This window comes from Cyclospora cayetanensis, unplaced genomic scaffold (genome assembly GCF_002999335.1).
Source record: "Cyclospora cayetanensis isolate NF1_C8 unplaced genomic scaffold, CcayRef3 CcayRef3_contig_17, whole genome shotgun sequence".
Lineage (NCBI taxonomy): Eukaryota > Apicomplexa > Conoidasida > Eucoccidiorida > Eimeriidae > Cyclospora > Cyclospora cayetanensis.
Window position 1 is genome coordinate 197,798 of NW_020312114.1, and position 25,600 is coordinate 223,397.

The 25,600-nt window shown below is 58.3% G+C and overlaps 6 protein-coding genes across 6 annotated transcripts; 3 read left to right on the forward strand and 3 right to left on the reverse strand.

The window, feature by feature from the left end:
* LOC34624645 (actin-related protein 4) lies at positions 1-2,204 on the reverse strand. The gene is made up of 7 exons (XM_026337199.1): positions 1,712-2,204; positions 1,323-1,423; positions 945-1,180; positions 788-854; positions 591-688; positions 344-419; positions 1-234 (listed from the first exon to the last, which is right to left on the reverse strand). The coding sequence occupies exons 1-7, from the start codon at positions 2,202-2,204 to the stop codon at positions 1-3; spliced, it is 1,305 nt and encodes a 434-aa protein (XP_026192984.1).
* A 1,252-nt stretch (positions 2,205-3,456) lies between these two features.
* LOC34624644 (Holliday junction resolvase MOC1, chloroplastic) lies at positions 3,457-5,785 on the forward strand. The gene is made up of 8 exons (XM_026337200.1): positions 3,457-3,495; positions 3,570-3,804; positions 4,156-4,248; positions 4,405-4,576; positions 4,667-4,873; positions 4,986-5,393; positions 5,465-5,612; positions 5,708-5,785. Exons 1-8 carry the CDS (start codon positions 3,457-3,459, stop codon positions 5,783-5,785), a joined length of 1,380 nt encoding a protein of 459 aa, XP_026192985.1.
* A 5-nt stretch (positions 5,786-5,790) lies between these two features.
* On the forward strand, positions 5,791-7,957 carry LOC34624639. Its single transcript, XM_026337201.1, has 3 exons — positions 5,791-6,848; positions 6,909-7,029; positions 7,826-7,957. The coding sequence occupies exons 1-3, from the start codon at positions 5,791-5,793 to the stop codon at positions 7,955-7,957; spliced, it is 1,311 nt and encodes a 436-aa protein (XP_026192986.1).
* A 32-nt stretch (positions 7,958-7,989) lies between these two features.
* On the reverse strand, positions 7,990-9,133 carry LOC113147261. The gene is made up of 3 exons (XM_026337202.1): positions 9,049-9,133; positions 8,188-8,503; positions 7,990-8,125 (listed from the first exon to the last, which is right to left on the reverse strand). Exons 1-3 carry the CDS (start codon positions 9,131-9,133, stop codon positions 7,990-7,992), a joined length of 537 nt encoding a protein of 178 aa, XP_026192987.1.
* Positions 9,134-9,647: 514 nt separating this feature from the next.
* On the forward strand, positions 9,648-14,303 carry LOC34624222. The gene is made up of 9 exons (XM_026337204.1): positions 9,648-9,861; positions 10,720-10,837; positions 10,953-11,055; positions 11,339-11,465; positions 11,875-11,927; positions 12,616-12,739; positions 12,940-13,020; positions 13,171-13,232; positions 14,247-14,303. The coding sequence occupies exons 1-9, from the start codon at positions 9,648-9,650 to the stop codon at positions 14,301-14,303; spliced, it is 939 nt and encodes a 312-aa protein (XP_026192989.1).
* Positions 14,304-18,267: 3,964 nt separating this feature from the next.
* Positions 18,268-21,777, reverse strand: LOC34624223 (treacle protein). Its single transcript, XM_026337205.1, has 7 exons — positions 21,745-21,777; positions 21,398-21,557; positions 20,104-21,179; positions 19,465-19,914; positions 19,316-19,360; positions 18,490-18,990; positions 18,268-18,339 (listed from the first exon to the last, which is right to left on the reverse strand). The coding sequence occupies exons 1-7, from the start codon at positions 21,775-21,777 to the stop codon at positions 18,268-18,270; spliced, it is 2,337 nt and encodes a 778-aa protein (XP_026192990.1).
* Positions 21,778-25,600: the final 3,823 nt, after the last annotated feature.

Below are 25,600 nucleotides of genomic sequence, written 5' to 3' on the forward strand. Positions count from 1 at the left end.
TCAAGGGCACTTGCGATCCACGCAGCCCCTCGGCCCGAACTCCTGATAGTCGCTTCTTGTGATCGCTAGCTGCGAGAAAGTTCCCAGACACCCCACGATAGAACCCCCTATCCAGCTAGCCATGTGGCGTTCTACGGCCCCCCTACTGCACACTAGCCGCAAGGTGCCGTTCGCGTTGCTGCTGCTGCTGCTTTGCGTCCGTCCGCCGTTGGTGCTTGCCCCCATTTGTGCGACCTAAAGAGGCACACACAGCGCAACAGTCTCACACTCCCTGATCCGCAAAAGAGGCGCTGCGAATGCCGCTACATCGCTACAAACAGCAGCTCTGCGCGTGTCGACCTACTTCAGCCTTGAGCTTCTTCACAAGTCCAGGGAACTGGGAACCCCCTCCAGCCACCACTAAAGCCCCAAGAACATCCCTTCTTGCGGAAATCTGGCACGCCTCAACGCAGTTGCGGATACACTCCAGCACGCCGACGGAGGCTGCAGACTCCAAGTGCTGCTGCTGCTGCTGGGCACCCGTCGTGACACAGGCAGCCACAGCGGAGGGCGAGAAGGCCTCCGGCAGCAGCAGCGCGCAGTGTTTCTGCCTAAGGGATGGGCAGAAAAGCGCATCGGGGATAGCCGTTTCTATGGCTGCAGTGACTGCAGGCGGTAAGGGGGTTCCGTCGGGGAGGATATAAGGCCCCTCGGCTGCTGCTGTGGCTTCTGCCCTCTTCAAAGCCTCTGCTGCTGCCCCCGCACTGTAAGAAGCGCTGCTGCACCTGCCCAACAGCTGCAGCAGCACTTCCAGCACATGCTGCTCGCCAAAGGACTGAAAGCTCTTGGTCACGTGTGGACAGGAGGCAACTTGCCTTTCCTGCTGCTGAGGCTGCTGCGAGTAGATGCCGATCGCGGCAGCCTCAGCTCCCGCACCTGCAGCCGCAGGGGACTGCTGAGGCTGCACAACGGCGTAGCCAGGCGTAATGGGAATGTGATGCTGCTGCAGCAGATGGCGTGTGAGGGATAGCAGCTGCATGCATCCAAGCGGTATCTCCTGCTGCAACCGCTGCAGCACGAAGCCCTCCTGCACAGCAGCAACGCTGGTGTTGCTATGACCCATGTCGCACACGACTGCGGAGGTGCGCGCACAGCCAAAGGCAGCTAGAGCTGCCTTCCGAACGAGCAGCACCTCGGGAGCCTGAAAACCGCCGCACAAATGCCCCTCTGCTTGGAACCCCCATAAATCTAAGCCCCCACTCACTCGCGTGCAGCAACTCCAGCGGGATGCTTACTCCACAGGCGCACGAGGAAGCAGCAAAACGACACCGCTAAAAGCTCACTTGCAGCAGCTCAAACGCGATCTCCGCGAAAGTTTCTCTAACTTGGTGATTTGTAATGTTCGGCTCCGCAAATAGGAAGCCCCGCTCCGAGCCTAAGGCGTCTAGACAGCGAGGTCCTACGACTTCCTCCAGCAGCCGTTCAATGCCCTAAACGAAGAACACCCCACCCCACTCTAGGAATCCAGTGCTTTTTTCATGCAGCAGAGAGGCGAAAAGGGGCTTGCACGCAGGATGCAGGAGGGGCAGCCCTCTACAGGACGCTGTAAAGCGGTGCGCAAGGCAACAAGCGGCGAACGACACTTCATGCTTCCGTATGTGCAATGCATGTGTGCATGCACGCAGAATGGGGAGTTCAGGGAAGGGAGCAACAAAAAGAACGGCATTCGAGCAGCCTGCATTGGGGGCTCCCCAGTTGCAACCCTGATACACGCAAGAAGCGCAGGGGGGCAACAGCCGCCTCCCCGCAAGTGCATGCAACAGCCCGTGTTGTTGCAGCAAACACCCCCAACAAGCGAGCCTTACAGCACTATGCGGGACGTAGGTCCCCGGGGAGTTCAGCCGCGTGGCTTTATAGTCCAGGACGGGGAGCACCTCCACATGATCCGTCTTTTCCAGAGGATTGAGTAGCTGCTGCAGGATCAACGGCTCGCCGGCTGCGGATGCCGCTGCCGCTGCTGCTGCTGCCGCTGGTGGCTGTCCAGAGGAGGATGGGGAAGCAGCACTAGCAGCGGAGGAGGAGGAGCTGCACAAGCTGCTCTCATTCACCGCAGCAACGCCTACTACGGATCGCGTGACAACCCGAGGAAGGGCCTCGCCAGCGGCACCAGCCTTCAGGGAGTGGCAGCCTAGGTCAACAACCAGAGGCGTTGCTGCTGAAGTCATCTTCCTGCGCTCCCGATGCAACCCCGGTGGGTGCTCACGCTCTTCTCCGAGACGCTGCTACGCCTTCCGGCCCCGCAAAGAGCTGTATCCGCGAGCAAAAGGGCGGCCGCTGTCTCTGCTAGAGGAAAAGGCTTCGCGTTGGCTCCTCCCCTGAGCGTATTCTGCCGCAGAAGTACCTGTGGAGCTGGAAACTCGCCAGGGATGCGTAAGGCGTGCAGGCAAGGCCTCAAGGAAGCGCTACCGTGCACGCAGCAGCCGCATGCCGATCATATGAAAACATGCCTGCCGAAGCCGCAGCCAAAGCCGCCGCTGTTTGGAGGATCGCGAACACCTAGACACGCAGCCCCCCGTCCTTGGGGGGTTGGATACAAGTGCCAGCAGCGCTGGAGCGGCCGCTGCTCGGCAGGAAACTGATGAGCAAACTAAACGCACGAGGCCTCCTGACAGCAGAAAAATCGGCCTTTTCCGCTATGCAACCTATTTCCGTCAGGATTCTTGGATTAAAAAGCATGCGCATGCAGCAGCAGCAGCAGAGATACAACACAGAGCGCCTGCTCATCATCATGCTGCTACTGCTGGTGCAGCCCCACCGGCTGGCCGAACGCTGCAGCTGCAGTCCGTTCTCTGGGCATTGAGTGTTCGAGCGGCGGCAGCGCAATGACTGACTGTCCCTCCTTCTACGAGAGTGCCTACCAGCAAATATAGAAACATATATATGTATGCTATATATTTTTATAGGATAAAGGCTGTTTCAGGAACCACAGCGTCAACGGCACATCCAGATCTGGTGGTCGCGGGTGCTGCAGCCTCGAGGCCGCCTGCAGCACGACCACCGCCGACTGTTGCCTTTTTACACACAGCACCCATCTACGGCAGCCGTGATAAACACAGTTTTTCAAGGCCTTCATAGATCTGTCCCCGCTTTCGCTGCTCCTGTTTGGAATCCGCTGTTGCTGCGCCGCCACACTTCTGCAGCAGCACCGCATTCCGAACAAGGCCATCGCCAGGCTGCAAAAGGGCTCGACCTACACCCGCCCCAATCCACTGGATTCCACACTTCCCGTTCCTGCCTTCGCGTTCCTGCCTTTGCTATAACCCATCCACCCCGCCGTGCAGAAACTGCGGTGCTTCTGCGCCGCGGGAGCTGCTCCTCAGGTGTATCGATGGCTGGCCGCAACGCCCGCATCCCCGGCACACGCGGCAGCAGGACCATCATAAAAATCCTTCCACAGCACCCCGAACAGGCTCAAATATGGACACGCGGGCCTCGCCAGCGTGTGCACCGCGAAGGGTGCCTGCACTGCAGCCGCCATTGCTGCTGCACGCCCTCCTTGTCTTCCTGCTGATGGGGGCTCATGGCTGCAGCGCGTCCAACGAGAACGCAGCAGCCGACGCGAGGATTCCGTCGCTGCGGTTCCCCGAACTGCAGCTGTTGTACAACATAGCGAGAGGCCACGGAGAATCTTCGTTTCCCCTGGACGCCTACCGTGCCGCGAAAAAGGTCTACGCTGGGTTGCTTCAGCAGGCGCAGAAGCTTCAACAGCATCGCAAGGAGCTGAGACACGAGCAAGTGGTGGTCTCGACGGCAGCGGAGCCGGCCGTAACATCGTCAGCGGAAGCCCCTAGCACCCCGAGATTCGTCCTAACAGAGATCCCCGGGTATGTCCTCGGTGGCGCTGTCGAGGTTTACTTCGCCTGTCGCCTACACAGCAGCAACAGTGGTGGCGAAAGCCGCTCGGCGTTGCTCTGCAGCGGGCAGCCACCCCCTGGACAGCGTGCAGTAGAGGCTTCCCTAGACTTCCAGCTGCTGCCGTCTCAGCCTACGGGCGTGGCATCCACGGAGGCCTCTCCCGCATTGCATGCAGGTGCAACGGCCACCAGCAGAGCGGAAGAAAGCGAGCTTGTCTGCAAGATTGGCCTGAGCGGCTTTCGAACGGGCGAGGTGCACCAGGCTTCGTATATTCAGGGGGTCTTGGGGCTGTGCCTCGCATTGGGGTTCAGGCGCCAGGTGTACGTACACCCCAACGTGCCGTTTCTGGAGGACGTGCCTGAACTGTCGACTCAAAGCCTCACCACCCTCCTTGGCTTTAGAGTAACTCCGTCCCGCTACGTGCAATTCCCGTTCTCGACGCCCGTCGCTGCCGTGAATCCGAATCCTCCACTCTGGGGAGAAGCCGCAGACGGAGCGCCTTCCGAAGAGGGCCTCGTTGGTCCCCACAAAGCCCCAAGAGACGAGGCGACAGTAGGCGACCTGCTGCCGTTCGATCCGCTGAGCGCGCTGCCGTGGCGGGGGGCCCCTGTGGACGCGACACTCTACACGGAGGCCCTCGAGGCGGTGCGCGCAGGCTTGCAGAAGGCAGTCCTTGTGGAAGGTCCGTCTCTTCCCACGGCGCACAATTGCTCGCTGCGGCTAGGATTGAGGCCACAAGACTTTGAAGCTCTGCGTTCTCTCGGAGACGGAGTTCCCAGCTGCACGCCGGGGGGCTCTCTGCTGATGTGCAGCAAGGAGCTGCACCAGTTGCCGTGGAACGTGAACACGCAGCGTCTCATAGATCTCCTCCGGCTGCAGCTAGAAGCTCTTGTGCCTCGCGTAGGGGCGCAAGCCCCCCGGATGGTGCATCTGCTGCGGCGGCCTGGAATTTGGCTGCTGCTGCGGCGACTGTTGGGAGGTCCTGCTGCAGCGCGTGGAGAGCATCCTCACCAGAGGGTGTGGTACGATGGGGGGATGCAGATGGTCACCTCCAAAAATTACAAGGGCCTTCCCTTCAACATGATGGGCAGGTATCCTGGAGTGCTGCGGTCGGAGGTGCTGCGCTTTGCGACTCTTTTTCTCGATTTGGTTCCGACCAAAACGTATTGGAGTTCTCTGCAACTCGGATGCCTACCCGAAGCCATGGGACTGGTCACCGCCCTTGGAGCCGTCTTTGAGCGCCACACCCCTGAGGACGTAGCCGCGCTGGAGGCAGCAGCAGCAGCGGCAGCAGCAGCTCCCGCTGCTGATCTGGGAAAGCAGGACGCTGGGGCAGCACGCCGTCGGCTTATCCCTTCGACGCATGCTCATCACTACCACCAGCATGGCAGTGGCACCGCCTTTCTAGAGCTCAAGAACCCCCCCAAAGATCCACTGTGGCAGGGGCCCGTGGCTGCGTACGCCGTGGAGCAGGAGGCCGCAGTGGCAGCTGCTGCGCAGCAGCTGCCTTCCGGCTTGCTGCTCAAGCCAGTACAGCCAGTTTACGACTTTAAGGACCTTAAGGCGCTAGCTGGAGCCTCGGATTCCGAGACGGCGGAGCCGATCCACGACGAGAGGGCAGCAAGTATCGCGGCACAAGCCAGGGCCCTATGGCTTGGCAGCCCCTTGTTTCGTCAGGAGGATTTTACTGTGCGAGATGTGCCCGCAAGAAATGGAGGGTTCTTTGACCTCCGTGTGCGGTGCTCCTCCGAGGGCGTATTCCCATTGAGCAAACACCTCGTTGGCTGGTTTTCCTCTTTTCTCTGCGAACCAGTATACGAGCGAAGGCCCGCGGACGCTGTCATCGGCAGCAGCAGCGCCGTGGGCAGCAGGATGCCAACTCGGCGCTTAATTGGAATGGAGTTTGAGACGGGGCCGCCTCATCGGTGCGGAGTAAGCTTCTTGGGGAACGAAGAAGAGGGGAAGGAGACTGAAGTGCGGGGACAGGTCCTGCTCGATATGTTTTTGGGGATTTGTTGGCTGCACGGGTTTCGCGCGAGTTGGATTCTTGACTCGGTTACCGACATTTACAACCATGAGAAAATGCGCTACACCATGGGCGTTGAGAAAGGCATGTCTTTTTATGAGAACAAGGGTTTTCTCTTCAGCATCGACACCATCAAGCAAAGGTCCCGACCGGAACCGTGTCTTGGATTCACAGACTTCGCCAGCGGCAGAAGCGGCGACAGCGGAGGACTCGAGGATTTGTATGTGTCTGGCAAGTGCCAAGTTCGCAGAGATTTGCTGCAGTCTCCCGGATTTGAGCCCTCCGTACTCTACCCCCTCCACGAGAAGGCCTTTTCAACGCTGCACCAGCTCGTCTTTGACTGCCGAGCTGCGGCGTGGCAGAACTGCAGCGACGGGGAAAGCAGCAGCGGCAGTCCTTTCCCCCTACTGGAGAAGCTGCCCGACGGCAGCTGCGCATTTGAGAGACATCCCTTGTGGCAACAACTGGCAGAATTGAGCCCTGAGCACTGTGGCTTCGCCCAGCGCGTAGGGGCATGCCATGCGTACGTGCGCAAGCATCTAGGATGCACACACACCAAGAAGGACGGCTGTCCCTTCCTGCAGTTCCTCTACAAAGCTTTTATCTACCCAGGAGGCGATCCTACCCAAAAGATACCGACAATTGTCGCAGACAGGTGGGATCTTATTGGCAGGCGGGTTGCTACGCAACACGGCTTTCGGCCTAGGCGACTGCTTCTCGATCTCCTTCAGAAGGAGCTCGCCGACTGCAGTTCAAGCGACAGTTCACTGCTGCAGGAAGTGAAGAGGGCAGGGTTAACCTGCGAGCAGCTGCACCAAGATGGGGAGACGTTGCAGGAGCTACTGCAGCACTCCTTGATGATGCTAGACCTTTCAGGCCTTCCCCAGTTTTGGGTGTCTGCCCAGAGCGCAGCAGCATCTCTAACCACGCCACCAGCAGAAACCGAAAATATCCATGATGCGCACACTGGCAAGGCAGGACTCGACAGAGAACCGTTGGCAGAAGCAGACCCTCCTGAGCAACCGTACTGCCCGGCTTCTTTTGCTTGGGAGTTCATTACGCGGATGCAAGGACAGCTGTTCAGACACCGGAAATTCGTCTTGCCATACGTAGCGCGGCCACACGCAGCAAACGTTCTTCCCCACCACAATTAACACATCGACCGCCGCTGCTGAACGCCGCGCTGTCGTGGCTGGACTTGCTGCAGTCCTACCTACACATAAAGCGTCAGCACCGTCATTACCAGTATACCTTCAGTACGAATCCCTCTATATGAATGCTGCCTATCAACGCAGTTAATTGCTTTTTCCGTACGCGCGACAGCACGGCCCGACCCCGTCCCCGCGAAGGAGGACAGCGCCTGCGATTGTATTTCAGAGGTCCTCACCATTCAGCGGGGCATGGACCCTTGCGTTCATATCCCCCGCGGTTTTTGCGTGACGTGCCTTAATCATAGCCTCCCGCGAAGGAGGACACTTTCAAAAAAGTTTTGTGGCGCCCACAGGTGGCCATCCGACAAAGCCACCACTGCTTCTGCCTTTTTTAAAACAGTGTCTGAAGCGCAGCAACTGCCGACAAGTCCCTCCCTATGTGTCTCTAGTTACTCTTCGGTGTTGCGAAAATCAAAGTATGGCTGTAGAAGCCCGCGGCGGCTGTTTTAAACCTGACAGCCACCCACTGCCAAAGCTGCTGCTGCCGCTATTGTTCTTTCTTCCTGCCCCCTGTCTACTAGAATGTCATTTACAATGCAGTAGTGGGAGGAAGACGCAGACAGCCAAGATCTTTTAGGCGTGCGTGCACGTGTGCCAGTTCATGAAGTTCACATGGGCGATTGGTTGACCAAAGCGACACACACGGAAGGGACCAAAGAGGTTTTTCAAGACATCGCATTAAAAATTCAAATAGAAAAATAGCGCTCATGACCTTTTAGGTGTGGCCGAACGAAAAGACCTTGACGGCAACTACCATTCGACCCGCGAAGGGCCCCCTCCCGCCCCCCGCCTCCCACCCATCAGGGGCCTGGGGCCCCCTGTTTGAGTGCACTTCCACATTGTTTTTGATTTTTCTGTTTAAAAAAACTCAGCAGAGCAGGCATGAGAGGTCTCAGGAGTCCGTGGGCGTGCAGGAAACTCCTGCGCCCTCGGTTGAGGGCCTCCTCGCATTCCTTGCATACAGTCCCCTGCTGCACTTCCCGCTCCGCTAGCGCTCCGGGGGGGATCTTCTCTATATTTTTTTGTAGGCTTTTGAGTGCTGTGTCACATGCTCACGCCTGCTCCCCTGCAGCTGCTGCAGGCAGCCGGAAGGGGGCACCCAGTGGGAACGATGCATTCTTGCCCTTTGCTGACGGTGCGGCTGCACGCCATGGCGACGGTGGGGGACGCCGATCCGAAGCATCGTCTTTGATTTCAGAAGAAGCAGAGGAGGCAGAAGGAGGGGATGCAGCGCCTGCGAGCTCGTCACTGGGGCCTGAGGAAGAGCAGCAGCACCAGTGGCTGTACACCACTCCTGAGAGCCGCGTGCTGACAAAGCAGCCCTTGCGACAGGCAGCCGCAGCGGAGGGGGAGACGGAGGAGCTGCTGCTGACTGTATCGGACTGTCTTGAGTCTTTTCGGCTGCATCAAGGCACCATGCGACCTGAACGCTACCTGTTTCTCCTGCAGCAGCTGCAGAAGTTTCTGCAGCACGAGCACCTAGGCTCCCGCAGCGACAGCAGCAGCAGAAGCAGCCAGAGAAGGATGCCCGACTCTCTGACTGAGGCGGACTCAACGGCACTGCAGAAGTGGTTGCTCTTGCGCATCGATGCGATCCCAGCGCCCCTCTTGTTGCAGTGTCTGCTACAGCTGGAGCAGCTCTTTCTCTGCAGCAGGCTGCTGCTGCATGCAGCCGCGCCCTCGCTGCTCCTGCAGCTGCCGCAGTTGCGGCTCTATGGGTCGATCCAGCTCCTCCAGCTGTATGTACATCGGAGAGCAGCAAAACCGCAAATGTGCGTGCAGCTGGCAGACTGGATAGCGGCCGCTGACGGCTTCGAGAGGCCTCTACAGCAGCAGCAGCAGCTACCAGAGGGTAAAGGGGTAGCGAAAAGTTGGCAGGAAAAGGCGGCGTCGCAGACCAGTCAGCAGGAGGAGCGCGTTGACCCCTCTTTCCTCCGATCTCGGGGAGACCAACAGCAGCTGCAGCTGCGGCAGGCGACACGGCTGTGTCAGCTGCCTTCATCTGTGTTGGCAAGCGCTTGCGAAGTTGCAGCGAAGATGCCAGCAAGCCAAAGAGTCTTGCTACAAGGTCTGCCGAGGCGTGCTCTTCCGGGGAGGCGCTGCCCTCGCAGGCCGTTTCCCTGATCTCTAGAAAGCCTCAAGAGGGCATGTGTTTTCAGAGGATCTCTTCCGGGACTGTTTAGCGCCGCATGCAGAGTCGAAGCAAGATAATCTGTCTGCCTCTCTGCGATGCTTGCTTTTTCTGTGCAGCCCTGGTGCCGCACATCCTGCAGCGGCTTCCTGCGCTTTCGGCGAGTGGGTCCAATCTTGCTCGGATTCTTTGTTGCTCTCCTTTTGCTGCCCTGGCAGCTCCTCTGCCTCAGTGCGAACTGACTGCCGTGTTGTGTTGCTTGTCCTTTGCGTGTTTCTTGTGTCGCCGTGCGCACTTCGGCTGTGTCAAAACGGCTTTTCCCCGTGCCTTCTCCCGCCGCGCTGCTCCCCTTTTTCTTTTTCCCGAGGCTCTCGAGGCGCCTTAGATGCGAACTTCCAAATTCACGCATGCAACGCCGCAGCTCGCGGTAGATCGATGCGTGCGCTTCTCGTTTGCCTCAGAAGAGCTCTCCCTCGTTGCTTTTGCTGCTGCAAAGGTGGGAGGCCCCGGGAACAACCTCGCAGCACTTGTTCTCGAGCAGCTGCTGAAGCTGCTGGAGAGTCACCCGGAGAAGCTTCGGGAGCTTCTTAGCCTGAGCGGTGAGGCCCTTTGAGGGAGCAGCACAGGGATGTGCTTGTCATTCAGCGCATTGGCTTGGAGAGTGCAGGCAGGGGGAAAAGCTTTCCGGAAGACTACGTGTGCAACACTGCGGGTGACTCTTGTTTCCTTTTTTCAGGCCTCCTCCGTTGCATCTGGGCAGGCGCAACCTCTGGAGTAGGATCTGAGTCTGGAGGCAGGAAACTTTCCAATGGCTTGCCTGTCTTTTCGTCCTGCACTGGCTCGCATAGACCGGCGTCTCTGCAGCAGCGCCGCGTGGCTTCCCGCTGTCGCGGGTTGCCCGTGTGTGCTCTCTCTCCGGCAAATGTGGCTGGGGGGAAGGGGTGGCGTCTGGAGCGGGGAGGCGGGGGCCTTAGGAGTTTTTGTTTTGCGTTGCTGCGCTTTGCGTGTTTGCAGGCTGCGTTGGATCCTTTGATGCGGCACGCAGAAGGTGAGGCGTCTTCTAATGCCCTTGGGGGCTGCGGCTGCCGCTGCTGTACACCCTTTCTGATGCAGCGCGATCTGTCAAATGCTGCTCTCCTGGCTGCTGCTGCCTTGCCTTTTCGGTAGTCCACTTTTTGGCCTGTATGTGGGGTATGAGGCTAGCACGGCGCGGGCTGGGGGCCGAGGAGGAATGCGCGAGCTGCCGTTCTTCGATTTATTGGTTCTGAAGCGTGTCGGCAGAGGGCACAGTCATAGCCTTGCGCTTAGCGGCAGGGGGCACGAGGGAGAGCGTGTAGCGGGATCGGGAGAAGGAGGGGCAGGGTGGAGGCAGCAGAAAGGCGACCGCAGCATGCAAAGGTTCATAGGGGCCCTCCCGGTGCTGCTCTACTGGCTGCTGCTTTTGGGGCGGTGATCAGGCGTGCTGCTGGCAGCTGCAAAGACACTTGACGCGCGGCAGACGGCAACGCTGCTGTGGGCCGTCAACCGATGCATGCATCATCCCGGCAGGAGGAAAGCGTGGCCTCCTTCAGGGAGGTCGATATCCGCTACTGGAGTCTCAGAGACGTGGACAGCCCCCGTTAGGCTGCTAGAGGCTCTGCACGACCGCTCGCGGGAGACGTTTCACGCTATGAGTAATCAGGGTGAGCAGAGGGAAGAGGTGTCAAAGGGGCAACTCAGGAGCTATTATGGGACTGTCAGGGGGCATCGCGGCCGTTGCGGCGTTTCCAGAAACACAGGAGGAAGAAAAGGGGGTGGGTCTGTAGTGGGTTGTAAGGGGAGCAGCGGGCACGCACTTTGGCAGAAGGTGCGTCGTAATGAGCAGAGCGATGGATATTCGCGTCCGATTAGGGTAGGCGGAAAGGCGAAGCGCTCGCGGGCACATGCGCCAACCACACAGATCGGCACTTTCGAGGAACCCCCCAAGTGCAAGGATGCAATTGCGCAGCACCCTCCTAGAGCCAGCGACAGGGTGATATATATACACTTCAGCTTCCGCCGTTCCGCTACTCCCCGGATACCCTTCCTGCCTGCCAGACAGCGGGGCCGTTCGGGTTTGAGTGCTGCTGTGCAGGCTTGTGCAACTCTTTGTTGGCTTTGGCAGCTATGCTAGGCCGCTCCGAAAAAAGGCACACACTCTTCTTCCTCGAGGGGAAGATGCAACGTAAGCGCCAGCCTACATTAGGACTCTCGTTGCTTAGTGGGTTTAGACAACTTAGAGGAACCGAACCGATCGTAATTCCTCTGCAGCCGTCGCTATGTAAGAAAGCCTCTCGAGAGTAGAAGCGAAGAGTACCCGCTAGGCTGCATCAATAGGCCTATCTACGCATACAGGCAGCCGCTGTGTTGCCTGCCCGTCTTCCAAGCGCCTAAAGCAAGCCCGCCGCACACTCGACTGTAGCGGACTGCTGCTGCATGCAGCAGCGCTCGCTTCAGCGGGCATATTAGAGGCGTCCATGTCAGAGGCGTGGCGCTCATCTTCCCCTCTTGAGGCATTTCCTGCGCACCTTAGTGCTGGCTACTTCTTTCGTGTTCGGCTGGAGCATATGCCGCCTTCCTGTGTGTTGTCGCAGAGCACATTGCACGGCGTCTCGTTGGATTTCAGCCAGAAGACCTCGCAGCCCTCGTCAGTCGCCGGGAGTTTTCCTGCTAGCACCCCTCCTCTCTTTGAGCCTCTACCCGCAAGCCTGAAGAGCCTCAATCCTGAGCGTCCTCCGTGTAGCGACACACTACAGCTCTCGCCACACGGAAGGCGTCGGAGTTAGCAGCACGCACGCGCAGACTCCTCTTGCTAGTCTTTGAGGAGCTCTAGTAAATTCGTCAACAACAAGCCTCTTCTCCGCTCTCAGGCTGCCGGCTATGCGGGCTAATGCCAAACAGGCCATGGGCTCTGCGTGTCGTGGGTGTCTCTCCTACTGTCTCCCTCTCTCCGGATGCACGGGCACTCGCATTCGACGCCCTCTGCCCTTCTGCTTGTTCTGTCCTTCTTTTCTTCTGTGGCGGCCTGTCTCTTTCTTTGCTTTTTCTGCCGCCTTCGAGTCGTGCGTAGTGTGAGCCCGCTTCGAAGGAAGCATTGCTCACGTCGGCGTTATGCTGCTGCCGCGCCTTCCCTTTCTTCTTTTATCCAGGAGTTTCTGGAATCTCTCTTTCTTGTGTACTGGAGAAAAGGGCCCTTGCTTGTTGAAGGGTCTTTCTTCCGATCCTCCGGCTGCAGCGCACAGCAAGGCGGAGTCTTAAGCCGTCTTTTGAAGGGGTCGCCTCGATGCGCACCGGCAGTTCACAGCTCCTCCCATTGCGTTTTCTCTGCCTTCCAGGCCTCCACGCTCGCCCTGACTCGGGGAGGGGCCCCCCTCCTTCAGCAACGGCTGCTGCATGTGGCGGCAGAAGCAGCAGATACTTTTAATGCCACTCAGCTTTCCCAAATCGTCTACGCCTTTGGTAAACTTTTGAGAGCGAGGCCTACAGCAGTTTGGAGAGAGGTGCTTGGGGACGGCGAGACGCCATCCTCAAGCAGAGCCATGTATCAAGGCAGCAGCAAATAGGGGCTTGTTGGTAGTAGGCTTGTCTGCACTCCCTCCACTAACGCCCACGGGGACTGTATGCATGCATGTATGTGTGTTTGCGTGTGGACGGCGTAGGACTGCTGAGGGGAAGCGCGCATTTGTTCGCAAGTCTACAGTTCCCCGTTTTGGAAAGGCTTCAGCAATTCTCTGTGCCAGGTGCGGTAGCTAAATGATTGTTGATGCTTTACATAGAACCGTGTTTCCACTTGTGTGTGACCTTGCCTCTTGGCGCCTCTGATGCAGGCCCTCTGTACGCTTGGACCTTTGTGCCTCCCCGCTTGTCGGCTTGCTGTTTGTTGCCTTCAGAGCTCTGCGATGTTGTGTGGAGTTTCGCCGTTGCACGATTCCATGAACCAACCTTCTGGGAGGTCCGTTTCGAAGTGTCGTGACACTGCTGTTGCTTCTGCTGCCGGGTTGTTGCCGCTTTTGCTGCTTTTGGTGCTTACCCTTGCCTGCGCAGCCTCCTAGAGTTGCCTGCGGACGGTGCGGTTCTCACTGCCTACCCCGATACATTGGGGCCGTTGTCGCTGTCGATCGGGAGGCGCATGCTCACGCTAGCTAAATTCAAAGCTTAAGGCTCCTGGCTAGAGCCGAGCTTTCAGCTGGCTCCCTTCCCGTTTTCCTGGAGCCAGGGAGCCGACTGTGCTCCCCTCTTGCAGCTAGCGTAGAAAAGCTAGGTGGCAGGTGTGATCTTCGCATCTTTCTTCGCAGCCCTGCCTGTCGCTCCTTCCCTTGGACAGACTCCCTGGAGACGATAGATGCGCGCTGCTGTATCCGGCACTCGACGAGATCATTGGCGGTTAGCGCGGAAAATAGTCCCTGCGACTGACTACACGCACGAGGGGTATTATCAGTGGGACGTTACAGAGTGCAGTTGGTGTCTCTTCCCTTATCCTTCTTCTCCCCAAGGTTCCCCGTTGATTTCTGCCCTGCGCAGCGCTCCCGGCTTTGAAGTCGTCTCGGCTGAGCCGCATGAAGGCCTACACGAGAGGTAAGGCCGGAATCTTTGGTATGCAATAGGCAGAGGGAAGGCAGCAGAACTGCGGGGGAGTCTCTTGCCGGGAAAGGCGTTTCATGCATAGCGTGGGAGAGGCAGCGGCGGAGGCGAAGGAAAGAGGCTTTCTGAGCGATTAAAGGGTTCTCAGAGAATTTCCACACTTGTGTTGTGCGGCTAAGTGTTTCTTTGTATGTTTCTATGTGCGTTTTTGTCGCTTGTCAATGGCATTCATCACGTTGTATCCCGCCAGTCCTGCTGTTACTGCGTTGCTTTTGTTGGAACTGCCAAAGGGGCGCTAATGCCTTGTACGTGTTGTGTAGAGTGGGGCTCCTCCCTTCGAAAAAGTACCAGTGTCGAGGCGTGTGTTTCTTTATTGCGGCTTCAGAAGCCTTTTGGGCGTTGCAACTGGAGGAGCATCCATCAAACTTTGCGGAATCTGTAGGGGAAGGTGAGTAAGCGTGTCCAGCTTGTAAGGGGTGCTGGTGTGCGCCTTCTAATGCGTGTCGGTAAAGCTTTGAACTCTACGGATAGAGGCTCCAGCACGTCTGTCGTCGTTTCCTCTCCCTTGCTTTTCTTCTTCTTCTTGCTCTCCTCGCCGACAAAAAAGGCAAACACCGTGCGGCTGACCCTTCTCGCCGTGTGCGTTTCTTAGCACTTGAGCGTAGCGTGCCGTGTCAATTTGTGCTTGAGCAAGTCCTTTTCGCTTTTTTCGCGACGCGCGCTTTGAGAAGGCGTGTCTATTCCTCTACGGTAGGATGGTATCTGCATTCACCGCGCAGCGCTCCTCTCCCTAGGGTTCACGCCCTCCCTCCGAGCAGACGCGGATGGACACCTCATCGACGTCTTGGTGCAGCTGGCAAACTCTGAGAGCTACTCGCCGTGCGCCAATCCGGAGAAGAAGTCCTCGTGCGACGAGGGGCCCCTGAGTGCGCAGGTGGCATTGCTATGCCATGCGGACGCTCAGCTCCAGGAGGCACTGAACGGAAAGGCCGCAGACACCCCCTTAGGCCCCTCCGTTTTGAAGCATCGACACCTGAAGCGCAAGGGTAAGTTTTCGTATTTGTTGCAGCCTGGTAGGATGCCTCACAGACAGCTAGCGGTGCCGAGGGCGCGAGCTTGTCGCGAAGAAACTGAGAGAAAGCCGCTCCCGTCCACAGCTGCAAGAGGGTGTAGCCGTCAGCCAGGCCACCGCTACCAAGGGCTGGCATATGCTTTGGAGCGGCTCTCTGTTGACATCCTTGAGGAGTCTGCGAAAGAGCTGATGTTGTCGAGGATGCGCGGCTTTTACGTCAGCCTGCTGTCGCTGCGGCGGCTGCAAGGGACTGGGGTGCTCGCCAGTTTAGGGGAGCTACGGCCTGCTGTTTGTTGTCCTGTAGGCTTCGCTGTCGTGCATTTGGCGTGGAGTGTTTGGCAGGTATGACTGCACAGCGCACTTCCCGGTTCCATGCGTGGCGGAGCGCTCACGCGCGAGCCACAAGAGGAGGGGTGCAGTTTGGTTACGTGCAACGAGGAGAAGACACACTTAATGACAGACCGGAGGCGCACAGATATTGGCAGCTAGAGGAAACGTCTTTTGACAGCAACAGCAGAGGCGCTAGGGGGTTTCAGAGGCCCCGTCCATACGGGTGTCATTGGCGCTAGACGCGTCCTCTTGACACTGTGTGTGTACATGTGCCAGTACGTAAGCGTGCTTCCGCGTGTGCGCCTGCAGAGACTGCCGCCTAAGGGGCAGCTGGAATTGCTGCAGCGCGAGATAGGTCGAGCTGCGGCAACCACAAAGTCACCGCCACGGTCCAACGAGGGGAAGTAGCAGAGTCGGCATGCCGCATTGTCGTATTGCTGCTTGATAACGCCTTTCATGGCCTTTCCAAGTCTTCTTCCCGTCCCCTAAGAGGTCCATAATCCTGCCTTGCTGATAATAGCCTCTTCTTCTCGAGCCTTGTCTCTGTGTCGCCTTTTGGTTTTTGTAGCCGGCAACTCCCACTAGACCCGCGCTGCTCTCTTGGCAAGCTCTGCCTGCTCGCTTCCCTCTTTCCAGAGGCATAATGCTTCCTTTATTTGCAACCCCCTACTTGTCCATGTAGTAGAGTAGGTGCAGTTGGAGTAGGCACAGACAGTCCCGTCCTTCCCTGCCGAACATGGCGGGAGAAAATGGCTAACCAGAGGCGGTCGAAAGGTCCTCGACGCAATCTCTGGCATTCAGTTACCGTCTTTTTCCGTATTAGGTCTCACACCTTGCTGGCAGGGCAGCGCGCCGTTTCCGAGTATTGGGGCATCTGGGAAAAGAACTCTCGCCGTCAAATAGTGGTGCGGCGTGGGTGGCTTTTTTAGGGGTGCTTGTTTCCATGCCGGCACTTTGTACAACCAGGCGACGATAGATTCACTCACGCGCTGGATAGGACCCTTGTCCTGTGTGAGAACCACGCGGTTAATGCACGGACGGGGGAGACTCCGCTACGAATACTGTGTAGGCGCAGGGTGCAAAGCCAGAGAGAGAGCGCGACGGTAGAAACACATGTATCCACAGGCCTGTTCACACACATGATCTCAGGTGTCAGCCAGCGATGCATTTGCAACATCAACGCTGCGCCTACGCATGTGTGGAAGGCTGCTACTGCGCATGCGACGCCCGCTGGCGGAGGGTCCGTGGTCTCCCGCTTTCTCCCTATGCCTCTTTAATTTGAGCCGAAGGTACCACACCTCTTTCCTCCTTGGCGAGAGAGAATATGCCTCTCCCCAGGCGGGGCCTCGGGAGAATGTGCATTCCTTAATTCTGCATAGGCCCATTAAAACTATTTTGAAAAAGCTTGGACTCTCCGCCCCGCTCTACGTCATATCCTGAAGCGTTGCACAGACGACCGTGTGGATACTCAGCATCTGTGTAGCACGTGCGAAGCCTTGAATTCGGCCTTCTCTGGCCGCATCGCGAATCTGCCCCGGTGGAGTCCACGCTTAAGCCAGTGCCCCCCTGGCCCTATCAAGGTAGCTAGGATGTCTGCGTATCTATCCGACGTGCATCCAGTGATCTTAAAGCAGCTAGCTTTCTGCGCGAATGGGTATCTGCTGTATATGGATGAATCGGCCACAGCGCTGATTGCTTAGACACTTTGCGAGCAGCGCACCTGCCTTGCTGGCTGGCATTCCTGCCTTAAAGCGTATGCGAGTGCTTGTAATCTAGCAGGCGGGGGTTCTGTTTAGACGGCTACAGCGCGTGAGCGGCTTTGAAGGCCTTAATGAAGAGAGAAACTCCTTCGCTACCCGACGCCGCAAGGGCGCAGTTACTGCCCTTGCAGAGAGGTGCCTCAGGACGGGGGCCAGGGCCTCCTGTTCAGAGGCGCCTCCTCGCTCTATTCGCTGCCGCGCAAGACAGTAGGTGTGCAGTGCGAAAGATTTTACTCCGACGAGTTTGCTTTTCATGATGCTCCCCAGCAAAACGAAAGGGTCTCGTTGCTACTTGCCTACAGACACTGTTCCCTATTTTCTTCGGGGTCGCTCTCACGCCTTAGCTGGTCGATCCCTAGAGCCACAAGCTCCAATCGGGGTGGCCCGAGATGCAGGCCTTAGTTTACTTGTGGCAAAGAGGCAACTGAAGCTCCGGCTGTCTCTGCTGGGGACAGTTGGTGCAGGCACATTTGCCACTGCTTCGTTGTGGGGTGAAAAAGGGCTCTCTCTGCTTGTACGTAGACACGGCAAGAGAACCAAGGGCCGAGGACAGGGGCGCTTCAAGCCCAAGATGTGTCCAGACACCTCAGTTAAGCCGCCTAAATCTGGATGTGTGCGGCAATGGCGATTGGTGCAGCGCCGCTGCTGCCGCTGGGCACAATGCTCCTCCTACTGCCACGATATACTTTCAGCAGCAACAACTGCCACTTCGACTGGGACCGTTGCAGTTGTTGCTGCCGCAGCCGCAGCAGCCCGTGCAAGGGTCCATGTCACGCGCTGCGCCCGGTTCAAACCGAGTCCCACGGGTGGGGTTGGTGTTATCTGTGTTGGGGCCTCGGCGCAGCCTTGCGGCGTTCCCTGTAGCAGCTTTTTGGTGCCTACGATGTCACTTAGAAGCTGCAGAGCTGCCTGTAGGGCATCAGCGGCTTACGAGACTGCCCTTCTTTATTTGCGCTGCTGGAGGTGCGTCGGGCTAGAGAAAACTTGACAGCCACTACGCCCCTCTGAGACCCGACCTAAGAGCTGCCAGTCGGCACACCGGGGCCCCCTGGGGCCCCCGCTAAAACAGAGGCCCCCCTTGAGACAGAGCCCGTGCTACGGGCACAGCCCTCTTCACGGGGACCCTCCTCCTAAGAGGCCCTTGAACCTGACACCTTTTCGGGATGTCTCGCCTCATCGCTTCCCCTATGTGTCCTACTAGCCAGCGAGCTAACAGCAAGCGCGCCTGCTAGATCTGTTTTGCGCTATCTTCCCTCTGGTTCGTAAGGCTTCTCAAAGCTGCGACCAAGGAGCGCGTCGACAACAATCCCACCCACCTCTGCCCCTTTGGGTAGAGGAGAATTCATATTTCCGGATCTTGTGGCCTTCGAAGGCACTCACACACTCTTACCGTCCAAACGGATCCTCCTCCTATGCCGCCAGAGGAGAGCGAACGCCTAAGGGGAAACCCTGGGGTGTCTTTGGACCCCTGACGTCGTCTGGGTTTCGACAGAGGGCAACGGGGAAGGCTGAGGCGAGAGCAGCGATGTCTCGATAATGCTCGTGGAACTCAGAAAATCCACATATTCTCTAGCAAGGGCGGGGCGACCTCTAGGGGTGCCGATATCCCTTGAAGAAGGCGACAAGGTATCCTGTAAAACGAGCGGAGGCACAATGCCGAGCGAACCCTTCCCTAAGGCCCCTGCCCCGTAGCGCACAGGAGCACATGGCACTGGATCCTCTAGCGCTGGAGCCGAATTCACAGACGCCGACGACGCCGCAGCAGGGAACTCCTGTGCTGCTGCATGCGTGGTGCTAACTGCGTTGGCTGTAACGGTATAAGTGGCCTCCAAATCCACGCCAGCAAGCGTCCGAAGCGGAGTCGCTGTGGGGAGGCCCTCTCCGCGTAGCGCGGCGGCTCTCCACAAAAGCACAGCCGCGTCTGAGAGGCCTAAGAAGCACGAATTGCTGCGCAAGCTTCCCTGCTGCTTTAGCAGCTCCTGTTGCGGCAGCAGGTCCAGCTGGTGCTGCTTGCCGTCCAGAGTGGCATCCGAGAGAGGGTTGGTGCATCTGGGTGTCAGCTGCGCATCATCTCTTCGAGAGGCTGGAAGAGACTGGATATCTCGGGAGCCAATTGAAGCCTCACCTGGCAGTGGACCTGGAGCAGTCCATCGCTCGAGCTTTTCAACGGGGGGGAGAAGCTTCCCTCCTGCCTTTCCTCTTCTCGCCGCTACGAGTGCTTCCCGCTTTGCAGCCTCGGTTTGTATGGAGTGCTCGTGCACATGGTGCGACTGCACCTGCTGCACCTGCTGCTGCACCTGCATCTGCTGCACCTGCACCTGCTGCACCTGCTGCTGCACTTGCATCTGCTGCACCTGCTGCTGCACCTGCTGCTGTACCTGCTGCTGCTGCACCTGCTGCTGCACCTGCGGCTTCGGAGCGCGCTGCTGCTGGGAAGGGGCTCCCGACGCGGCTGCGGCACCCCCTCTGGCTGCTCCTGCTGCAGCGACGGCTAACCTTTTCGGCTGTGTCGAGGAGCCTGCCTTCTTGCTCGCAGAGCTGCGACAGCGGCTTTCCCCACGAGCAGCCTCCCTGCTCCCGCCGCGCAAACATTTTGGCATGTTTCCGAGGGCCTGCACGTCGCTTTTCCTCCTGCATGGCTGGAACGCCTGAAACGTCTTGCGACTTTTCGGGAGAGGCGGCTCCTCAGGAGACGAGGAGGGGCCCCCCCCTCCCCCCTGCCGAGGGCCTCCTAGTCTTTCACTGGCAGGCTCAAACAACGCTGACCGTCTGCTGCCTGAAGTCGCAGGAGCTGCGCGCGGTGTCTGCACCATAAATCGCAGTCCGCCAACGCAAGCAGCCGCACCGGAGGGCGACTTCGCCACACCACAGGACGGTTCCAAGGCTGCAGCCTGACACTGTTTTTGGCCCTCTAAGTCTCCTGCTGAAACTGCTGCTGTGGCTGCCAACGCAGCAACACTGCCTCTGCAAGTCAGGAGCTTGACCACAGAGTAGCTCCGAGACTGCGCCTCCTCTGGCTGCGGCTTCACTTGCTGCATATGAGGGCTTGCCGCCTTCAGGCGCTCCCTCCGACGCAGCGCGTCACTTCTCGCTGCCGTTGCTGCCACCTCACCGCTAGAGCGAAGCTGCGTCGAAGACGAAGCACGGCTTCTGATCGCAAGGGCCTCCTCGCTGGCTCCCACGACGCGTGGATCCGCTGCACAAAGCGGTATCTGAGGCGACAAGAGCACCTCCTGATGCGGCTCATGCAACGGCGGCTGCGACAGCCCGCTGCTTCCCAGAGACTTGGTCCTGCAAAGCATATCCACGCAGCTCGCGCTGCTGTCGCTACCGCGTTTCTGCGTATTCGAATGGTTCACAAGGCTCTCCTGCTCGGGGTCCTGTTCCTGAGGAAGCTCCTTTGCATCCGCGGCATTTTTCGTTGAGCGCACCACCTGTTGAACTTGCACTGGCTGCACTGGCTGCACTTGCTGCTGCTGGTCTGCCTGGCATGCTGCACACGCATTGCAGTCTTGAGGAAGCGCTTTCTTTTTCTTTTTCTGCATCACCGCAGCGTGTCGTTGCCCGCTCAACTCTTGACGTGCTGCGACATCTGCGTCTTCCAATTCAGAAGCTTCCCACGGTTCCTGCTGCGGCCAGTGCTGCGCTTCCTGCCGACTTGGAGAAGCAAGCTGCTGCACTCTGCGGGGGTGTCGCTCCTGCAGACGCCTCCTCTGCATTGTTTCTGGATTGTCGGGGGGGCTCTCGCGTCGGCGTGGCGAGTGATCGCGTTTCTGCGCTCCCTCCCTAGCGTCCTCCTTCGTGCATGCAAGACTTCCGCCAGTCTGAGAGTCTTCCTCAGCGTCTCCTGAGAGCCACTCTGCAGCCGCTTCCTCTAAGGATCCGCCTCCTCTGTCTCTGCTGCCTCCTGCTTCCACGAAGGGCAGCTGGGAAAGCTCGCCTAAGAGAAGCGCTCCAGGCCACCTCCACACGCTGGGCAGTCCGTGTGCAGCGCTGCCAAGAGCTTCAGACTCGGCAGCAACGTCAGGAGTGGCTCCTGCAGTTTCTGCTGCCGCTGCCGCAGTTGCTGCTGCTACTGCAGTTGAAGCAGCCGATGCTACGGAGGCGTCTGCGACGGGAGTTGGGGTGACCTCGGTGCATGCCTCTCCCCCTCCGCCTACGCTGGATATGGTTGTGCGCCAAATGCTGCTTTTGCTGCTGCTGCTGCAGCCATAACTGCTCCTGCTGCTGCCGCTGCACAGGAGCTGCGCAGCGGCTGCCTTGTCTGGAAGTCTCCAGCAGGCCTTAGAATCCCCTGCAAGAAAAAGAGGCTCGACATGACGTCGAAAGACACGCCCTTCTAGAGGGCCCGTGAATGTACTGTTAGGGCTAAACCAGCTGCTGCTGCTGCTGCGGCTGCTGCTGTCACTCCTTCTCCGCCGGAGGCTCTTTTGTGGCTTTCGCATGCGCCCTTCGTTGTGACGGCTGGCGTCCTCTCCTTGACTCCAGCGGGAGGGAAGGCTGCAGTAAGTGGAAGGGTTCTCGATGCTGCGTGCTGCAGGTATGGCTCCCTCTTCAGGGGGCCTTATACAGGCGGAAACAGCCGCATACGCATGCAGATCTCTGGCTTGCTGCCACGCCTCCGGAGGCAGCGACAGCGTGTGCCGTTCCTCGAGGGACTGCCCTTGCCGTTGTTGCTGTCGCCAGGGAGAAGAAGGGAGGCCTTGCTCGAGGCGTTGCGCTTCTATTGCCACTCGGGAGGCGTCATCCCCCATGTACTGCTGCTGCAGCGGTTCCGAATGCTGCTGCAGCGGTTCCAAATGCTGCTGCAGCGGTTCCAAATGCTGCTGCAGCGGTTCCAAATGCTGCTGCAGCGGTTCCAAATGCTGCTGCAGCGGTTCCAAATGCTGCTGCAGCGGTTCCAAATGCTGCTGCAGTGGTTCCAAATGCTGCTGCAGTGGTTCCAAATGCTGCTGCAGCGAGTGAGGCCTCTGTTCATGTGGGGCCTCTCGAGGAGGGATCGCTTCCAGAAGCGCGTTCGGGGAAGAGTCGTTGGCTGTGCAGTAGGCTGCTGCTGCCTGATCCTGGGTGGTACAGCAGCACCGGTAGGTGTTGCTGCTGCTGGAAGGCTGCTGCCCTGGGGGGGGGGTGGGGGTTGGCAGCTGCTGCAGCATCTCTAGAAGAGAAGCGCTGGTAAGCGGGGTATTGTCTGAAGGGTTGCTGCTGCTACTGCTGCTGCCTTTGTAGCCACACAACGGAGCAGGAATATTGCGCCAGGTGCCGGTAGGAGTTTCCACGTATTCGGTTCTGGCGACTGGGGAGAGGACAGTCCCTGCTGCAGCCGCTGCTGCAGCCGCAGCAGCGGCTGCAGCAGCAGTTGTTTCTCCTTGCTGCTGCAGCAATGCGTCTGTGTGGGAGATGAGACGCAGCTGCTCCAGGCAGGAAGGCTCTTGCAGCAGCACCAGCTGCTGCTGCTGCAAGAGGGCCTCTTCGTTTGGCTTTGCGCAGCAGCAGCAGGCCGAGGCGAGAGGAGCCTCGGGTGCTGGCAAGAGTTTGAGAGAGACGTCAAGTTGCTTTTGCTGGCGCTGCTGATGCCGCCGTTGGCACTGGCAGGGAAGGCGCGCGGAGGCTGCCTGCTGGAGCTCTTCCCCTTGTTGCTGTCGGAGATCCTGTGCAGCTGCGGCTGTCGCAAGAGTGCTGCCTTCTCCGGTAAGGCCCTGCTGCATACGGCTGTTGCTCACCCAGCAGCAACACGCATAGCTCTGAAGACCTCTACTGCCGGAGCTAGAGGCTTGCTGCGGCTGCAGCAGAGCTCTGCCGAACTCTTCGGGAGCATCGCTGCAGCCACTGCCGTAGCCGGAAACCCCTGGAAGAAGTCCGTTGGGAGTGCCACTCGGCAGCTGCTTTTCGCGCTTGTGCAGCAATCGCTGCTGCTGCTGCTCCTGTTCGAGCTGCAGCTGCTGCTCATCCTCCCCCAGCAGGTCCCCCCCTTTCCGCTGTACATGCACTTCGTAGAGCCGAGTGCTGCCCTTATAAGTGGGCCGGGAGTCAAGGAAAGGATTTCTGAAAACCAACCCCAGGAGCAGGAGCAGCCGACAGAACACACAGCGGAAGGGGTGCTGCAGCCTACGCATGCAGAGCAGCTAGGGCAGCTAGCAGGGCGTAGAGAGGCTGCAACTAGGCGACAGCTTAAACACGCAACAGTCAGCAGCAGCAGCAAGAACAGCGGCCTCACGTGTCTAGCAGCAGAGGCTGCAACAGGGGATTCACTGGGAAGTCTACCCTTAGACCGAATGGAGAGGGCTTTTTCCAGCGGGTTATAGGCCTCTTCTTGAGGTTTCCGCAGGGGAGTATAGGAGTCTGCTGGTGCTGCTGCAGCGGCTGGTTCTGTGTGGATTTGATCTGTTGGGGGCGTCGTGCCTGCAGCTGCAACAGCTCTTGCAACTGCGTGGCCTCTGGCGTCTGAGGGTGCAGCTGCTGCGACTGTTGCTTCTGCTGCCGCTGTTGTTGCTGCAGGAGCGCAAGCCGCACGGGCAGCTGCCTGAGCAACAGCTGCTGCTGTTGTTGTTTGCCTTGCTTCTCTGCAGCCGCAGCACTGAAAGGACCAGACTTGGAAGTCTCGGCGATCGGCAACTGCGAGGCAGCACTTGGCGATATAGACGGCATGTGCTGAACTTTCTGCTGCTTTATGCAGCAGCTGGATGCTGCTGCTGCTGCTGCTGCGACTGGCGCTTTTGCACGGATCTTACCCGAGCCATCGTCCGGCTGCCTCTTGGCTGGGGAGAGGGGAGGAGGGTATCCTCTGCGATTTAATCTTCGGCGCTGCCTAGACTGATGCTTCTGCTGCTGCAGCTCGAGGCTAGAATCCGCGATCAGGATGCCCCCATCAAGGCTCATGCACTTCTGGAGATCCCTTGACGGTTCTTGGGGTGTGTGTGCAGCGGCAGACTGCAAGGCATCCCTGCCTTTGGAAGCCTCGACAGCTGCAAGTTCTATCAGGTGAAGCTTTTGCGGCATGAACGTCTGACTCTGCGCTTGTGCATCCGCTGCCCCCTGAAGCTGCTGGTGAATAGGCAAGCGCACCGCTTGAGTCTCTGCCTGATGGTGATGGTGCAGCTGCTGTGGTGCTTTGGGTCGTTGTTCCGGGAGTAGCTCTTGAACCTCTGCAGACCAAAATGAAGGATCGTTTTGCCTCTGCATTCGGCTGCATAAATCGCCTTGCTGGTGTTGCTGCGCAACCTGCTCGAACGGCAGAATAGGCTTCAGACGCGCGTCAGGCATAGCTCCTACAGAAGACATCTTGTCTCTGGGAGGTAGCTGAGCAGCCTCCTTCTGTTACAGTTGCCGTTGGTGCAGATGCCTTTTCCTGCGCTGCGTTGGAGCCGCCTGGGGTGGAGACGGTCATTCAGCGCGAAAGCATCGGAATCACTTCTACCACAGGCTCTCCTGCTTCGGGTTTTTCCTTTTGTAGTGCTGCGGTTGCTTGTACCTGTGTAACAGGGGCCAGAACAGTGTATTGACACAACGAAAGCAGCTACTGCTGCTGCTGTTGTTACTGAGAAGCGGGCAGATATATGCCGGGAGGGCCCCCACGGGCGGTATTTACGGCTATACCTCTTGCTGCTGCTGTTTCTGCTGCTTCTTCATTCCCCCTCCCCTCATCTCAGCTTGCAAACGGACATGCAAAAGAGCTCAAATTAGTTTCTGCCTCTGCCGTGACGCCTGGTCCTTTGGCTGCTATTGCCTTTGCTGTTGTTGCTGCTTCTACCTGTACAAGTGCGCCATCGGGTGCGCTTGCAAGCCACAGCAGACGGTCCGCGGAGCGTCGTTGGGGAGCCTCCACAGTGTCAGTTAAAGTGCTTAGAGGGACGGTGGTGCAAGAAAGCTGGGACGCAAGGGTATATGGGAGATAAGGTGAGGTGCTCGCTGATGCCAGTACACAGCTGTGACACAGCAAGGATAAGAGGGCAAATTGGGGTCTAGGTACCCTAATGAGGCGGCAGTAAGCAACACAAGTTTTGGAAAAAGCGCTAAAAGGAAAGGCATAACTTGGACTATGGTTTGTGTTCACCTGAGCGTACTGGAACCATTGGCTCGGTGCTGGTCCTTCAAGAGTGGGGTAATAGAAATCGGTGAGATATGGAATACATGGAATTCTAAGGAAAGAAAAATACCTGCTAAGGAAGCCCCAATAAAATATCACTTTTAACTTACATGCAGTAGAGCTAATGGTTTGAGATGGAAGGTGTTGGATTTGAACGCTCGCGCTACCTGTGTCGGCCGCGGTCGCAAGGGTAGTTTGAGGGAGAGAGATACACAGGAGAGACAAAACACTGATTCCGTGTCTGTATGGCGCTTAAAGGCACAAAGTCTCATAAGAATAGGGAATAAATGAGCAAATAGCTCGCCGATTCGACCACATTGCTCGTCATAACACGAGATAGGATGAGCAAAGACAGGAGGCAGTGCAAACTCCGACTGTGGGGCTAAACCAGCACGGTGACAGGAGCACCCGGACGGCTGAGAAAACGAGCGCTCTCTCCCCTTTCTTCATTCCTTTATGCTTGCTTAGCTCCTTTAGGTTTTCGTCGTGCTGCC

Excerpts from the sequence above, each read along its gene's own strand:
- LOC34624645 (XM_026337199.1), bottom strand. The coding sequence starts at position 2,204 with ATGACTTCAGCAGCAACGCCTCTGGTTGTTGACCTAGGCTGCCACTCC. Across the intron at positions 689-787 it reads GCGAGCAGCATGTGCTGGAA|GGGCCTTATATCCTCCCCGA; the intron begins GTGCTGCTGCAG and ends GCAGCAGCCGAG. Across the intron at positions 235-343 it reads TGAAGAAGCTCAAGGCTGAA|GTCGCACAAATGGGGGCAAG; the intron begins GTAGGTCGACAC and ends GTGCCTCTTTAG.
- LOC34624223 (XM_026337205.1), bottom strand. The coding sequence starts at position 21,777 with ATGGGGGATGACGCCTCCCGAGTGGCAATAGAA. Across the intron at positions 21,558-21,744 it reads CCTCCCGAGTGGCAATAGAA|CACGCAGCATCGAGAACCCT; the intron begins GCGCAACGCCTC and ends CCATACCTGCAG. Across the intron at positions 21,180-21,397 it reads CGCAGCAGCAGCAGCAGCTG|GCGGAGGGGGAGAGGCATGC; the intron begins GTTTAGCCCTAA and ends TATCCAGCGTAG.
- LOC34624222 (XM_026337204.1), top strand. The coding sequence starts at position 9,648 with ATGCGAACTTCCAAATTCACGCATGCAACGCCGCAGCTCGCGGTAGAT. Across the intron at positions 11,056-11,338 it reads CACAGGAGGAAGAAAAGGGG|ACAGCGGGGCCGTTCGGGTT; the intron begins GTGGGTCTGTAG and ends CCTGCCTGCCAG. Across the intron at positions 11,928-12,615 it reads CAGAAGACCTCGCAGCCCTC|GCCTCCACGCTCGCCCTGAC; the intron begins GTCAGTCGCCGG and ends TCTGCCTTCCAG.
- LOC113147261 (XM_026337202.1), bottom strand. The coding sequence starts at position 9,133 with ATGAAGGCAGCTGACACAGCCGTGTCGCCTGCCGCAGCTGCAGCTGCT. Across the intron at positions 8,504-9,048 it reads CGGAGGAAAGAGGGGTCAAC|TCAGCAGCAGCTCCTCCGTC; the intron begins GCGCTCCTCCTG and ends AGTCCGATACAG. Across the intron at positions 8,126-8,187 it reads GCAGCTGCAGGGGAGCAGGC|CGCTAGCGGAGCGGGAAGTG; the intron begins GTGAGCATGTGA and ends TCCCCCCCGGAG.
- LOC34624639 (XM_026337201.1), top strand. The coding sequence starts at position 5,791 with ATGGAGTTTGAGACGGGGCCGCCTCATCGGTGCGGAGTAAGCTTCTTG. Across the intron at positions 6,849-6,908 it reads GCAGCAGCATCTCTAACCAC|AGAACCGTTGGCAGAAGCAG; the intron begins GCCACCAGCAGA and ends AGGACTCGACAG. Across the intron at positions 7,030-7,825 it reads GGAAATTCGTCTTGCCATAC|AAAAATAGCGCTCATGACCT; the intron begins GTAGCGCGGCCA and ends AAATTCAAATAG.
- LOC34624644 (XM_026337200.1), top strand. The coding sequence starts at position 3,457 with ATGGACACGCGGGCCTCGCCAGCGTGTGCACCGCGAAGG. Across the intron at positions 3,496-3,569 it reads CAGCGTGTGCACCGCGAAGG|CGCGTCCAACGAGAACGCAG; the intron begins GTGCCTGCACTG and ends TCATGGCTGCAG. Across the intron at positions 4,874-4,985 it reads GCTGCGGCGACTGTTGGGAG|GTATCCTGGAGTGCTGCGGT; the intron begins GTCCTGCTGCAG and ends CATGATGGGCAG.